Source organism: Amblyraja radiata, chromosome 1, assembly GCF_010909765.2.
Source record: "Amblyraja radiata isolate CabotCenter1 chromosome 1, sAmbRad1.1.pri, whole genome shotgun sequence".
NCBI classification, from domain to species: Eukaryota; Metazoa; Chordata; class Chondrichthyes; order Rajiformes; family Rajidae; genus Amblyraja; species Amblyraja radiata.
Genome location: NC_045956.1, coordinates 111,327,310 through 111,343,497, shown reverse-complemented (window position 1 = coordinate 111,343,497; position 16,188 = coordinate 111,327,310). Strand labels below are relative to the sequence as shown.

The following is a 16,188-nucleotide window of genomic DNA, read 5'->3' as shown; positions in this document are numbered from 1 at the left end:
GCACCCACACCACCTCCTGCCCCATTCCCACTACGCCTGTGGTCTGTGAGCATTTGACAAGATTTGCAGGCATCTATGACAGAGGGTGCCCCGGGTCCTGTTTAAATCACAAGACCTCTGTGTGACCTTGCAAACGATTCTTGTGTCTAGCGGAAGTCTGGGACCGCTGTCTGTCATTGTAGTTTGGAGAAGTGCAGAGACTAGGTTTCACCTTCACCACAATCGCATCACGAACACCTGACAAACTGACACATTTAATTAGAATTTGCTTTGTCGCTTGTACTTTTCCACTTGTAAACCACCAGATAAAGAAAATTATATTGGTATTTCTGAAATTCCCAAAGATGGCCAAGTGTTGATGATATCACATCACTGTAAAATTATACAGTATCCACCAAATATACATCATTTTCAAAATATCAATCACCTCAAAATATTAAAAGGCTTCAACATATTTATTCTGAATCAAAATAATATGGCATCTTTAGTCCAACAATTCCCTGTGTGTGAGTATCCTTGGCTATTTAGGCACTGGTGTTTCAGAAACAATTTAAGTGTAAAAGTCTGGGAAGTCATTCTTTTAAGTATGTACGCAAGCTCCATTTTGATTCAGAGTAAATATGTTGAAGCTGTTTAATATTTTTACGTGATGGATATTTTGAAAATGATGTGTATTTTGTGGATACTGTATAATTTTACAGTGATGTGTGTACTCGCAGTAGATTTTTATTCAAGCCTTCTTCCTGAAACAATTTGCTTGTATTTTCTGCTTTGCCCACTGCACAAGCCAAACGAAGTAACCCTATATAGGTCTCTTAGTCATTCTGGGTTTCATCACCTTAAGCCTTGTAATAAAAACTTCAACCAGCCATGCATTTTGGAACAAAAAAGGAAGCAGTTTCATTCTTTCTTGGGTTAAATTAAGACAAAGTTCTGCCTAGCGTTTTTATGTGCAGTGTGGTAGCAATGTGTCTGGGGACTCAAATTGCTGAAAAACTTCTTATCTCTTCTTCCAATGTTTTCCTGCTTCTCCCTTGAAGTCATTAGTTGGCAAGTCAGGAGTCGGAACGGGGCCAAATTTGATTACCCGAATCTCTGATCTGAAAGCTTAGAAGCCTTTAGTTCTGCCTGCTCCATTCAATGGTCTAGGGACTGAGATCAGCTCGCTTTGGACCAGGCATCAAATGGTTTACACCTTGGTTTACACCATTTACATTAAATGATTTATGTTGTGACAAGTTGCTAGTTTACATTGCAAGTAGCTTGAGAAGAAAGCATCAGTTTCCATGTTCATTTTAACTTCTATCCACTTTTGAAGCACATGCTTGATATAACATACTTCGTAGCTTCGAGCTGCTGTCTGATTTGTGCGGACCAGTACACCTAGATGTTAACAAATGTCGACATGAGGAACTGCAGACACTGGTTTACAAAAAAAGACACAAAGTGCTGAAGTAATCCAGCAGGTCAGGCAGCATATTTGGAAGATATTTACAGCTGGCATTTAGGGTCGGGACCCTTCAAATTTAATTGTGGTGGGGGGAAGAACACTGAGAAAGGAGGTGGGAGCAGGACAAGCACTGGCGAGTGACAGGGGATGCTGGCGAGGGCGAGTTTTATTGGTTTTCTTTACATCTCTGCCCTTTCACCACCCCATTTACCAATTTAAAAACCTCCTGTATCCACCTATCACTTGCCAATTTTAGTCCCGTTCCCACCTCTCTGCCAGCTTGCCCCTCTCCCCCCCTCCCCCACTACAATCATTCTGAAGATGGGGCCTGACCCGAAACATCGCTTGTCCATGTCTTCCAGAGACGTCGTTGTCCCGCTGAGTTACTCCTGCAATTGCGTCTTTGTTAATAAATGCCAGTAGACCTGAAACTAATTCATTGTATATGAGACATTTTGGAAAAAATGCAAGCAAAATGCTGCAGCTTTCTCGTGTTGTCGAACTTTAACTAGGTCAAGTCTGAAAAGCGGTCGTTGCCTTTCTAACCAGTGTGCTTTGCTCTGCAGATGTGCCGAAGGATCAACGTCTCCAAGCAATCCAGGCAGGCATCCTGCTGCTGCCCGATGAGAATCGGGAGGCTCTGCAGACACTCCTCTACTTCCTCAGTGATGTCGCCGCTATGGTGGAAGAAAACCAGATGACACCGACAAACCTCGCTGTGTGCTTGGCCCCGTCTCTCTTCCATCTTAACACTCTCAAGAGGGAAAACTCCTCCCCCAGGTACTGATTCATAAGGGATAGGAGCAGAATTATGCCATTAAGCCCATCAGGTCTACTCTGCCATTCTATCATGGCTGATCTATCTCTCCCTCCTAATCCCATTCTCCTGCCTTTTCCCCATAACCTCTGACACCCTGTACTAATCAAGTCTTATCTATCTCTGCCTTAATATCCACTGACGTCCTCCACATCCCCCTGCGGCAATGAATTCCACAGATTTACCACCCTCTAACAAGACAAATTCCTCCTCGTCTCTTTCCTAAAAGATCGTCCTTTAATTCTGAGGCTATGACCTCTGGTCTAGGATTTAAGAGAGAGTTAGATAGAGCTCTAGGGGCTAGTGTAGTCAAGGGATATGGGGAGAACACAGGCACGGGTTATTGATAGGCGACGATCAGCCATGATCACAATGAATGGCGGTACTGGCTCGAAGGACCGAATGGCCTCCTCCTGCACCTATTTCTATGTTAGTCCTAGACCCTCCCACTAATGGAAACATCCTCTCCACATTCACTCTATCCAAGCCTTTCATTATTCTGTATGTTTCATGAGGTCGCCCCTCATTGATGGGGATACATTGTATTTGTCTTTAATATTACTAGTGCGGTATATTTTAAGTATAATATATTGTATACTTCAATATAATGCAATTAATTAAAGAACACCATCGGCACACTTTGATAGCAGGTTGAACTGCAGCCTCATAGCACCGGAGATCCAGGTTCAATCCTAACCTTGGGTGCTGTCTGTGTGGAGTTTACACATTCTCCGTGTGACAGCGTGATTTCCTCCGGGTGCTCCGGTTTCCTCCCGCATTTCAAAGACGTGCGGATTTGTAGGTTTACGCCAGCCATCGATCGCCCTTTCACACTCGTTCTATGTTATCCCACTTTTGCATCCACTCTCTGCACACCAGGGCCAATTTACAGAGGCCAATTAACCTGCAACCCCGCACATCTTTGGGATGGGGGAGGAAACTGGAGCACCCGGAGGAAATCCATGCAATTACAGGGAGAACGAGCAAACTCCACTGGCCTCTAGAGATGAAGTCTGACTTGCTGAGTTACTCCTGCACTTTGTATTCCCTTATGCACAGGAAAGTTAGGAATCGTTGCAAAAAGGCCTGCAGGGGCCAACCAGCTGTCACATTAACTTCAGCAGAACTGTTGAAAACTCGGATTACCAGCACGACTGGAGAAATTCACCCCTTTTTCATTTATACAAACAACAGGAAACTGTTGTCAAGACTCCCAAACTAAAACAGTGCAGATATGGAAGTGCCTCCTTTATGATGTCCTTCCTAATTATTTGTTGTGTGGAGCCTATTGTGTAAATTTGTCATCCATCAGTGAGTGAAACTGATAAGGGACTGTTCCAAAATGTCAGTTTAAGCACCAGCCACACACTCCAACGCCGGCTCCGAGACTCTAATTAAAACAAGAGCTTGACCTTGGTATACAGTCCACCAACCAATTTAAATTGAGACAAGTCCCACTGTCTCAGGATGACTGTGAAAACAGACAAATTGCTGCAGGGTAACTGGAGTGAAAGAATTTTTACTCCCTTGCGAGTAAATGTGTGCCATAAATCAAGTGCCCTGATCATTGATCCTTGTGCAAGTTTACAAGGTTTGATGCTGTTTAATGATCCTTTTGTCCAGCTCAACAAATACCTGTGCTGGCACCTAGGTGTCTGTGCTTTTGTTCACAGCTCGTCACATATTAATGAGGTTCTTGTTCATTCCCTTTTAACCTAGAGTGATCCAACGGAAACAAAGCTTGGGCAAACCTGACCAGAAGGACCTGAATGAAAACTTGGCTGCTACCCAGGGCCTGGCCCACATGATCGCTGAGTGCAAAAAGCTCTTCAAGGTTTGCTGTGTTTGTGTTTCTTCATTTTTATCCCAGACCTAGTGGTACTTGGCAGGCTTGAAACACGAGAGACTTCAGATTCTGAAACCACCCCCTCCCCTGGTACTTTCCCTTCCAACCACAGAAAATGCTACACTTGTCACTTTACCTCCCCTCTTGACTCCATCCAAGGACCCAAGCAGTCTTTCCAGGTGAGGCAGAGGTTCACCTGCACCTCCTCCAACCTCGTCTATTGCATCCGCTGCTCTAGGTGTCAGCTGCTCTACATCGGTGAGACCAAGCGTAGGCTTAGCGATCGCTTCGCCCAACACCTCCGCTCGGTTCTCATTAACCAACCTGATCACCCAGTGGCTCAGCACTTCAACTCCCCCTCCCATTCTGAATCCGACCTTTATGTCCTGGGCCTCTTCTATGGCCAGAGTGAGGCCCACCGCAAATTGGAGGAGCAGCACCTCATATTTCGCTTGGGCAGTTTACACCCCAGCGGTATGAACATTGACTTCTCCAATTTCAGGTAGTCCTTGCTTTCTCCCTCCTTCCCCTCCCCTTCCCAGCTCTCCCACAGCCCACTGTCTCCGCATCTTCCTTCCGCACCCCCCCCTCACATCAGTCTGAAGAAGGGTCTCAACCCAAAACGTCACCTATTCCTTCTGTCCATAGATGCTGCGTCACCCGCTGAGTTTCTCCAGCATTTTTGTCTACCTTCGATTTTTCCAGCATCTGCAGTTCTTTCTTAAACACAAACTTGAAGATGCCACATTTAATTTCCTCGTCTAAATCGCACTGTGGATGGATCGATTGTAATCATGTATTGGCTTTCCAGTGACTGGTTAGCACATTAAATGCTTTCACTGTACTTCGGTACATGTGACAATAAAATAAACCCAGACTTGAGCAAAATACAAAATGCTGGAGAAATTCAACGGGCCAGACAGCATCTGTGGAGGGAAATGGAGAACGACATTTCAGACTGATGGATGGGTTCCGACCCAACATGTTGTCCATCCATTTACTTCTACAGATGCTGCCTGGTTTGCTCAGCTCCTCCAGCAGTTTGGTTTTTGTTCAATCTTGAAATTCAGCCTTGGATCATTTCTGAAGGAGGATCCTGACCCGAAATATCACCTATCCATATTCTCCAGAGATGCTGCCTAACCTGCTCAGTTACTCCAGCACCTTGTCTTTTTTTTGTAAATCAGCATCTGCAATTCCATGTATCTACTTGCATTGGTCCTATCAGATCTAACGTCTAAAGTAAAGTTGAAAGTCTAAAGATACACTATTATTGTAGCAGTACTGTCTTTAGTGGTGTGGACCTTCAGAAATCTGAAATCCAACACCACTGTAGGCAATGAACTAAGTCTGGAAACAGATGGTGCACAAAGAGGAGATGTTATAGTACTTCAGGTTTGACTGAACTGATTCAAACCAATTTTACAGATTTCCAACAACTTCCAGATCGTTTTCCACTCCGGAGACACAAGGAACTGCAGATGCTGGCAAATCTTGAATCTTGAGCAAAATGCAGTGTTGGGAAGGAACTCAGCAGGTCAGGCAGTATCTATAGAAGGAATGGGCAGGTGACATTTCTGGTCAGGACTCTTCTTCAGGCTGATAGAGTAGGAGGGAGAAAGCTGGAAAAGAGAGGTATAATAATCCGTGCAATATTTTATTCACTAGATTCCAGAGGAAATGATGAGCCAATGTCGTAACTCTTACATGGAGCAGGATTTGCAGCCAATCAGTTTGGAGCAACTGGGCCTAAGCAACAATGGTGAATCATCGGACTACCGGGCTCATCTGCAGAATTACATCCACACTCTACTGAAGGAGGCCAAGGACAAGTTTAAAGGCTGGGTCAATTGTTCGACATCAGAGTCAGCAGAGCTAGCCTACAAAAAGGTACTTCCCACTGTTTAAAGTTAAATGCAGCAGTGGATCTATGCAGTTTAGTTTAGAGATTCAGCAATTCCCGCACGCTAACACTATCCTACACACACTAGGAACTATTTACACATACACCAAGCCAATTTACCTACATACCTGTACATCTTTGGAGTGCGGGAGGAAACCAATGATCTCGTAGAAAACCCACGTGGTCACAGGGTGAATGTGTAAACTCCGTACAGACAGTACCTGTAGTTGGGATCGAACCCGGGTCTCCAGTGCTGCAAGCGCTGCAAGGCAGCAACTCTACCGCTGCACCACTGTGCTGATGTGCTCTGAGTTTGCAAATACAGGGAATGTCAGAATTCATTCAAAAAATAAGGTGGTGAGATAGCAAACAATCTTTCAATGATTGCTGGCACTCAATTTGGCATATCCATCTTGGAATGGAAAGTGGGTCCATAATTTCATATGGAAAAATCCCAATGCTCCCACTAGGATTGTCCCTGCAAGTGCCTTTGCGGGATACTGATCCCTTCTGACAATTGCAGAGTCAATTCGCTCATGATCGGTGGGTTTAAAGTACCATTCAGGACCCATCTTGGTCCCTGCCTCCTACAGGCCACAGAAATGTAGACAGTTGTTTTCCTTAGTTTCAACCTTCCCACCTAATGCAATGGTCCAGTCAGCCCTACGTGGCAGAGCCTAGACAATTAATTCCACAATTATTTTCTTGCACCAGTGAGGCCAAACCAAGGCTGGTGTGTTTATGTTTCTTAATATCTCCACCATTACCTTGAGGTGCCCAATAACCTGTCCCAGAACAGGACCACCAATTAACAGCATTGGCCCCATCCCCTTGTAACTGGCAGATGTCTGGGTCGGATGGATACTCTTGGAAGAGGCTGAGACCTGGCATAAACTATTAGATACATTTCCACCAGCCCACGTCCTCCTACTTTCAATGCTGAGATCTATATTCTGCACGCTGTATCTTTCCCTTTGCTCTACCTATTGTGCTTGAGTTTGACCTGATTGTATTAATGTATAGTATTATCTGATTTGATTGGGTACCATGCAAAACAAAGCTTTTCATTGTATCTCGCTGAACATGACAATACCAAACCTAATCCTAGGGTTTTTGAACTTAGTCTCCATTTGAATTTTGGGAAGGAATGTTTAGCAGCCGTGCATATCTAAGCATCTTGTAAACAACTGTCATATTGCACCCTAGCAGTAAAGAGTCAAAAGATTTCAATGTAACATTCTGTGCCCAGGTTTGCGACGGCCCACCTCTAAAACTGTGGAAGGCTTCTATTGAGGTTCCTGCTGCCCCAGAAGATGTTCTCTGGCGGATACTGCGAGACCGTCACCTCTGGGATGATGACCTCCTTAGCTCAAAGGTCATTGAAAGTTTGAACAGTCATACGGACATCTATCACTATGTGCAGAGCAGCATGGCCCCACATCCAACCAGAGATTACGTACTTATAAGGTAAACATTTTCATCGTCCTCTAGATATCATCTGCAGGGAATAAAGTGACATTAGATAACCTAGCATGATCCTCACTGGCAGCGCTGTTTAAAATGCTTCTCCCTTGCGTAACAGGAAACTTTGATCCCTGATGAATCTGAGATAGCTGGCAGCTGTGGCTCGGTTTTAGATAGTAAATGGTCTGCTACAATTGGACTTTCTCTCCATGTTCCCTAATCCAGGGTTTAAAAAAAGGGCAGATGAAACGATCTAGATAAACTGCTGTCCTGAACACATTCAAATAACCTCCCTGGGCTCGCATGGAAAAATGTGACTCCCTGGTGTGCTGTTGAGTGACTGTGTAGGAAGGAACTGCAGATGCTGGTTTCAACCAAAGATACCCACAAAATGCTAGAGTAACTCAGAAGGACAGGCAGCATTTCTGGAGAGTGACGTTTCAGGGCGAGACCCTTCTTCAGACAGGGTCTTCAGTCTGAAGAAGGATCTCGACCTGAAACATCGCCCATTCCTTCTCTCCAGAGATGCTGCCTGTCCCGCTGAGTTGCTCCAACATTTTGTGTCCATCTTTGGGCTGGAGAGTGAGACTGGTCTTGCAGGAGGGAAGCCGAAATGGAGGGAAAAGAGCTTGTAGAATAACAATTCTCTTAATTTTTGGTTCGTATTTCTCTTGTTTATATAGTTGTTGAAGAATCTGCATTTAGACTTGTTCAATTTCTTTGCAGGACCTGGAAAACTAACTTGCCCAAGGGCAGCTGTGCGTTAGTGGCCACCTCGGTGGAGCACAGTGGGACACCAGTAGTTGGAGGAGTCCGAGCAAATGCTCTCACCGCACGATACCTAATCGAGCCCTGCGGGTCAGGGAAGTCCAAGCTCACCTACTTGTGCAGGATAGACACAAGGTATGTATCAGAGTTATATCTTGTAATAGCGAGACACCAATGTGAAATGCAAACATTAGAAACATAGAAAATAGGTGCAGGAGTAGGCCATTCGGCCCTTCGAGCCTGCACCGCCATTCAATATGGTCATGGCTGATCATCCAACTCGGTATCCTGTACCTGCCTTCTCTCCATACCCCTTGATCCCTTTAGCCACATCTAACTCCCTCTTAAATATAGCCAATGAACTGGCCTCAACTACCTTCTGTGGCAGGGAATTCCAGAGATTCACCACTCTCTGTGTGAAAAATGTTTTTCTCATCTCGGTCCTAAAAGATTTCCCCCTTATCCTTAAACTGTGACCCCTCGTTCTGGACTTCCCCAACATCGGGAACAATCTTCCTGCATCTAGCCTGTCCAACCCCTTAAGAATTTTGTACGTTTCTATAAGATCCCCTTCCAATCTTCTAAATTCTAGTGAGTACAAACCGAGTCTATCCAGTCTTTCTTCATATGAAAGTCCTGACATATACCATATAACCATATAACAATTACAGCACGGAAACAGGCCATCTCGGCCCTACAAGTCCGTGCCGAACAATTATTTTCCCTTAGTCCCACCTGCCTGCACTCATACCATAACCCTCCATTCCCTTCTCATCCATATGCCTATCCAATTTATTTTTAAATGATACCAACGAACCTGCCTCCACCACTTCCACTGGAAGCTCATTCCACACCGCTACCACTCTCTGAGTAAAGAAGTTCCCCCTCATCCCAGAAATCAGTCTAGTGAACCTTCTCTGTACTCCCTCTATGGCAAGAATGTCCTTCCTCAGATTAGGAGACCAAAACTGTACGCAATACTCCAGGTGTGGTCTCACCAAGACCCTGTACAACTGAAGTAGAACCTCCCTGCTCCTGTACTCAAATCCTTTTGCTATGAATGCTAACATACCATTCGCTTTCTTCACTGCCTGCTGCACCTACATGCCTATTTTCAATGACTGGTGTACCATGACACCCAGGTCTTGTTGCATCTCCCCTTTTCCTGTCAGTCAAATGTGTGATTTCTATTTTAAAATCTGTGGCAAATATTTAAAAAAATTCTTGCACTTTTCAGGGGACGGATGCCAGAATGGTACAATAAAGTATTTGGACACTTGTGCGCGGCAGAAGTTGTTAGAATACGGGACTCTTTTCTTATTCACGGCTCCGGCAGTCAAGAAAACAAGCATTAGGAGACACCTTCCAACGAACTAGTCTGCTTAACTCTGAAGCACGATGCTTCAAAGAACAACTCTGCTTGTAAGGAAATTGTGGTGGACCTGCGTTACATGTCTATGAGAGGTCTGCTTGAATCAGGCCTTGAATTAATTATTTTATTTTTAATAAAGTTCTTAATTTTGACCGTAGCGATATACTTTAAAAAGCTGCTTCATTCATGAGGGCTGTGATATAGGCCTTTACTGGAATACAGTTGGATTAATGGTCTTTAATTACAAATGAAGTGCAAGCATACATTGCATTTGCTTCTTCAGAGGCCACAATTGCTTCTGTGAAGCATCAAGCATTTTGTATAATATAAATCATGTCTATGTACAAGAATACCCTGGTGCATTCATGTGATTTGCTTTTTTTTTGTATTACTATCCATAACTTAATAGTTTATGAACCATTGTATTTTTTCAGAGTTTCTGATTTTTCTGTTGTGCTTGCTTTGTTCAGGTATTTAGTTAACATGGAAGCAAAGTGTGTTGCTAAGGAACTGAAATGTGGGAGATTGTGTAAAACGTGGTGTCTGGTACACTTCTTGCTTGGAACGCATTGGCATGCTAGAACGACACCCAACAATTGATCAGAGTCCAGTAGAAGTAAAAGTTTCAAGATAGTAACTTGTGTGAAAGACAATGGGGACCACTTCAGGGCCAATTCTCGCCATCTGAACTTGTGCTAGATGCATTCTGCATTTCTGCATCTAGGAGTTCTGCCAACACAGTCCACCACCACATCCTAAGATTTGCTCAGAGCATGAGAGCAACCTTGATCCCTTTCAATATTGCTTGTCTGACACCAGCAATGTCTTAACGGTAGAAGTTATTTGGATGCACAATACTATATGCTTCATACCACTCACTATTCAAGAGCCTTGTTTAGCCCATTTTTAAATGCGACAATGACTTTACACATACATAACCTCAGCCAGACTATGCTACATTTTCAACAAACAGCATGCTGCTTATTTTATCCAAAGTGAACCTGACGTTCCAAAGTTGCTGTTGCTATGGAGTAATAGATGACACATCTTTTATAAACAATAATAGGGAAAGGAATAGGAATTCAATAATAGAGAAGATTTTGGATCATTTCTGATTTTCTGGTGGAGTAGACTTGATGGGCAAAACGCCCTAATGCTGCTCCCATAACGTTTGATCTTTTTGGGGACCCGTTGACTTTGTCTTTTCTGTGATATATTGTGGCAATGTTAGCCTTTTTGCATGTTGAGATGAAGTAAAGTTCTTGGGTTAGAAGCGGCTACTTTTGCTTCCCCTTCTGAAGCAGAAAATTGTTATATGTCAAATTGCCAGCATTTCCAACATTTTAATGCACCAGCATCTGCTGAAAATCAACTCTGAACATAAAGGCTCGCCTTACCTTGACTTAGTGATAGCTTGCAGCAATCCCAGACATTGCACCCAAGCCCACTACATTTCCTGGGGTGAGGGGGAGAGCATTTACCTAGATAGCGATCAGTTTCCTCGGGTGCAACATGAGCAGCACCTGTTACCGAGCCAAGATTGCGATTGGCAATTCTCTGCTCGTGGCTCCAAATGATATTCAGAAAAATATTTTTATTTAGACCAGAAATTATGAGATTGTTAGAATCCCATTGTGTTGAGTTTTTTTTTTTTAAACCCAAAAGTTCACAGAAGCTACAAATCTGGAAGAAAAAAAATGCTCAGGAACTCTCGTGCCTTCTGCTGTATCTCTGTTCTTTCTTTTCCTCCCCCATTTCTCTGCTTGTTTTATCTCAACTTTTTCCTGTTCTGATGAATGGTTATCACTCGAAACATTGTTTCTTTTTCTGCAGATGTTTTCCTGACTAGCTAAGTGTTTCCACTATTTATTATATAGAGCGCAAGGAACAGCGTGTCCACAAAGGTTACTGATTGTGGTAGAAGCCCGGCTAGTAACCCATCAGGGAGGAGAACTTGCAATTCCTAACTGCTTCAGTCCCAAAGCTACAGGTTTGACTCAAATTGGCCAGCAGGTTTTAATTCGGAATTCAATCACCACCTTCTCAGGGTATCAGTAGTGGCAAATAATGCAGCCTTTCCTGAGAGCAAACAGATTGAAAGTTACTGCACTTATTTTTGGTTGTCCAAACCAAGATCCTGGTCAGGATCCACTCGACCAAATCTAAGAGGTCAAGCCAGTGTTTGGAAATCCCCACTTAATGCAATGTCCTGGGAAAGACAAGTAAACGCCCCAGTATTCAAAGCAACCTCAGGAGAAGTTTAGGCAGAACTCTGCCACTGTTACTGTTGGAAGTGCTGTTAGAATGTTCTGGTTTTTCAGATCCCATACAGTAATACAAAATATATTGCTGTTTTTGATGACGTATGGCAGTTTGATCAATATGTTTTACTTGGATGGTGGGACCAGAACTGTGGTGTTGTGCACACTTTAAAGCTATTTCCAGGAATATGTGGACGTGGCGTCACATTTATGTGGTGAGCCTCCAAATAAAGTTTCTATCACATTTTGTTTATTTACTCTTCATCATATTTTTATAATAGAACCAACATTCTTCAAGGGTTTCCTATTCATGGTGTTGGATACTATTTGTAAAGGCAAGAAATGGAAGATCCCCCAACTTTATTAATGAGATAATTCAGACATACTAAACTTAACCTTTTTAATGCTTTTATTTTTGTTTTAATCTTTTCATCCTCACTTGACAATCATGAGAGTTTGATAACAACCATAGGGTGCTAGGTGCCAAGAGGTCCTCAAATAGAAAGTAGCCTTTCTTACAGGTTTTACTGTAACATTACTGTTTGTTTGAGGCTTTAAATGGAATGTAGTTAATACAATAAGCTGCCATTGGGGATTCAATGCCCCCTTTGTTAATATGTGGGAGCTGGAGCCCTAAGTGAGCAGAATTTAAAAGAAGGATTTATCTAATATTGTTTAAAATATTTACCATTCAGTGTTATGTAAAGAGCATTTAGTGAAATTTGTGGCAATGAAAGCAAATTTTATTTGTAATTATATCAGTGTTGTCCCTTCATTTAAAAATGCTAGCTTGTCTTTCTGTCTGTTTTGTTACCAGGATTTTTGTTCTTTGTAGAATTTGATGTCACTGTATATACCATTGTATTATAAACACATACACAAGTCTAGCCGCATACTGCCAAATAGGGATAACCCATGTTATTAATTATTTAAATATTCATGTATTTATACCTCAATTATACTTTTTTGTACCTTTTTAAAATATTGTACATATTTTACACTCAATGCTAAGGCATAAAGAACCTAGAATGTGTTTATATCTTTGTATGTCTGTACAGTTATAACCATGAAGTGCACTATTAAATGTGTCAAATAAGATTAATTGGTCCTTCTTTTCAACTTTGTTGGCATGCTCTAGCAAGGTCTCAGAGCAACCACATCAGTAATGTTCTGGCATTTTAGGTAACTATGGTCAGTTTGCTCGATGCACCTTGACCTGTTCACTTGATTGGGCTTACACTTTTACTATTTTAATTAAAAAATCCAACCATGAAGTTTAGTTTAAAGACACAGCCTGGAAACAGACCCTTCTGCCACCGTTCACCCAGACCACCGATCATTTGTTAACACTACTTCTAAGTTATCCCATTTTAACATCCACTCCCTACACATGAGGTAATTTACAGAGGCCAATTAACTTCCAAACCCACACGTCTTTGGGATGTGGGAGGAAACCTGGGCACACGGAGAAAACCCACACGGTCACAGGGCGAATGTACCCAATGTCAGGATCAAACCCAGGTCTCTGGCACTGAGGCAGCAACTCTACCAGCTATGCCACTGTGGCAAGATCTGATTGCACCAATAATTGAGAGTAACTTTAAGGTGAAATTGTGAGTTTCATTCTGTGCCAGCCCTGCAGGACTCGGTGATATCCAGCTAGCGGAGGAACGAGGCTTAATTGCTTGTAACAATAAGACAAGAACAATGACTGCTTATTTTCCACTTGTTCAGAGGACTGTTCAATTCTTCACCTGGGTTTGACGGAACTGTTGTGGCACAGAAGGGACCATTCTGAGCCTATACTTCATCCATCCATCCAGTCAGTCCTATCCCTTTGCTGCTCCCTGCAGCTTTGTTACCAGTACCCACTTAGCAGATGGGGGACAATTGTTTACCATTCTCCGGATGTGCAGGCTTAAGGGCCTGTCCCACTTGCGTGTCCTTGGCACGCAAATTACGCAACCTCGTGGTTGCGTTGAGCCGCGACGGTCCCGCGATGGTCCCGCGAAGGTCGCGCTCGACTTCATTCGACAGCACAGCCGTCTGGAGCGCGTGACGTCATTTGATGATGGACGCAAAATGCCGGAGTAACTCAGCGGGACCGGCAGCGTCTCTGGAGAGAAGGAATGGGTGATGTTTCGGGTCGAGACTGAAAGAAGGGTCTTGACCCGAAACATCATCCATTCCTTCTCTCCAGAGATGCTGCCGGTCCCGCTGAGTTACTCCAGCATTTTGTGTCTATCTTCAATTTTCTTGGCCCACCTCTGGGAGTAGAAGTGGGGCCGGATCCGGATCCGCAATGGCCGTGAGCCCCAGGCCGAGCTCGGCGATCGTTTGCCTGCTTCTGCTGCTGTTGGAGGTGAGACATTGCATCGCGCCAGGGTCTTGGGCCTGTCCCACTTTGGCCGTCAGTTACCGGACAGGTCGTTGGCGCGCGAAGATTTTGTTCGCTACAAAAATTTCGGAGCCCCGCGCGATGTCGCGCACAACTCTATACCCCTCCATGTTTCTCAATGGGACCGGCCCCACGCGGCCATGCGATGCCCGTGCGCCTCAACGCGATGACGAGGTCGCGTAATTTGCATGTCAAGGACACGTAAGTGGGACAGGCCCTTTACTGTTTCACCTGCAGCTCAACTCCGTCTTAAGGCTGGTTGCTCTAATAACCTGAACATAATACTGGTGGAGGAGAGGCGGGAGGGGGGTGGCTGGTGCAACCCTGAATAGTATTAGCAAACCGTGAATGATCACTCAAAGTCGAGTAGGATTGACAATAAGTGCAGGAATAGGCCATTCGGCCCTTCGAGCCAGCACCGCCATTCACTGTGATCATGGCTGATCATCCCCAATCAGTACCCCGTTCCTTCCTTCTCCCCATATCCCTTGACTCAACTATCTTTAAGAGCTCTATCTAACTCTCCGTTCTAAATGGCCTACCCCTTATTCTTAAACTGTGGCCCCTGGTTCTGGACTCAGGCAATCTTCTCCAAGTGACCAGGTGGTGACCCTCGGTGAGGAGATTGCAGGGTGTGGGCCAGACAACAGGAAAAAGTCCTGGGGGGGGTTTGAGAATTAGTTTATTGTCACGTGTACCGAGGCATAGTGAAAAGTTCTTGTGTGCTATCCAGGCAAAGAAAAGAATATAGATGATTGCAATCATAGAGTGATACAGTGTGGAAACAAGCCCTTCAACCCAACTTGCCCACACCGGCCAACATGTCCCAGCTACACTAGTCCCACCTGCCTGTGTTTGGTCCATATCCCTCCAAACTAGTCCCATCCAATCAGCCATCCACAGTGTACAGATGCAGGGTGAAGGGTACAACATTTAGTTGAAGATAAAGACCTATTATAGATAGTTCAAAGGTCTCTAATGAGGCAGATGGGAGGTCAGGACTACTCTCCTGTTAGTGAGAGGATGGTTCAGTCAGGACCTGATAACAGCTGGGAAGACACTATCCCTGAATCGGGAGGTATGAATTTTCATACAAGGCAGTGTGAAGTGTAAATGTAGTAAATGGAAGGGAGGTTGATCTGTGTGATGGTCTGGGCTACATCCACAACTCTCTGCAATTTCTTGCGGTCTTGGATGGAGCTGTTCCCAATCCAAGGGTGGTAACACAGCTCAGTAAAATGGCATGAGTTACAGAAACAAACTGGAATTGAGTATGCAACAAGGATGCAAGTACAAATATCGGCTGTGGTGCCCCCCAGGAAAAGGAAGAGATAGTGTCGTTGGCTTCATGTCAAACCCATTGTTACACTCATCTGTGACCGTCTTGTCCCAAACCTGCTCCAGAGCAGAAGCAGAGGTGGTGGTGGAAGGTTGTTTCTCAGACTGGAGCCTGTGACTAGTGGCGTGCCTCAGGGGTCAGTGCTGGGCTCATTGTGTTTGTGGTTTATATCAATGATGTAGAAGAGAATGTACAAGGCATGATTAGTAAGATTGCAGATGACACTAAAGTAGTGGTATTGTAAACAGTGAAGATGGTTATCAAAAATTACAGCAGTATCTGGATCGGATGGTCAACTAGGCTGAGGAATGGCCAATAGAGTGTAATGCAGATAAGTGTGAGGCATTGCACTTTGAAAGTCAAACCAGGGCAGGACTTACACAGTAAATGGTTGAGCCCTAGAGAGTGTTGTAGATCAGGGGGGTACAGGTACATATTTAATTGAAAGTCGTGTCACTGGTCAACATGGTGATAAAGACAGCATTTGAAACTTTGGCTTTCACCATTCAGGCAAGTAAGTATTGAATGTTTAAGAAGGAACTGCAGATGCTGGAAAATCGAAGGTACACA

The 16,188-nt window shown here is 44.0% G+C and overlaps 1 protein-coding gene across 3 annotated transcripts in view; it reads left to right on the top strand.

Moving 5' to 3' along the window:
- dlc1 (DLC1 Rho GTPase activating protein) overlaps positions 1-12,979 on the top strand; it is a 440,514-nt gene extending 427,535 nt beyond the window's left edge. For all 3 annotated transcript variants that reach the window (XM_033029199.1, XM_033029190.1, XM_033029208.1), the window contains 6 exons: positions 2,017-2,230; positions 3,987-4,101; positions 5,782-6,003; positions 7,266-7,483; positions 8,207-8,383; positions 9,486-12,979. In XM_033029199.1, coding sequence (XP_032885090.1) covers positions 2,017-2,230; positions 3,987-4,101; positions 5,782-6,003; positions 7,266-7,483; positions 8,207-8,383; positions 9,486-9,603 — 1,064 coding nt within the window. In that variant the 3' untranslated portion in view covers positions 9,604-12,979. The remainder of the gene's footprint in view (positions 1-2,016; positions 2,231-3,986; positions 4,102-5,781; positions 6,004-7,265; positions 7,484-8,206; positions 8,384-9,485) is intronic.
- Positions 12,980-16,188: the final 3,209 nt, after the last annotated feature.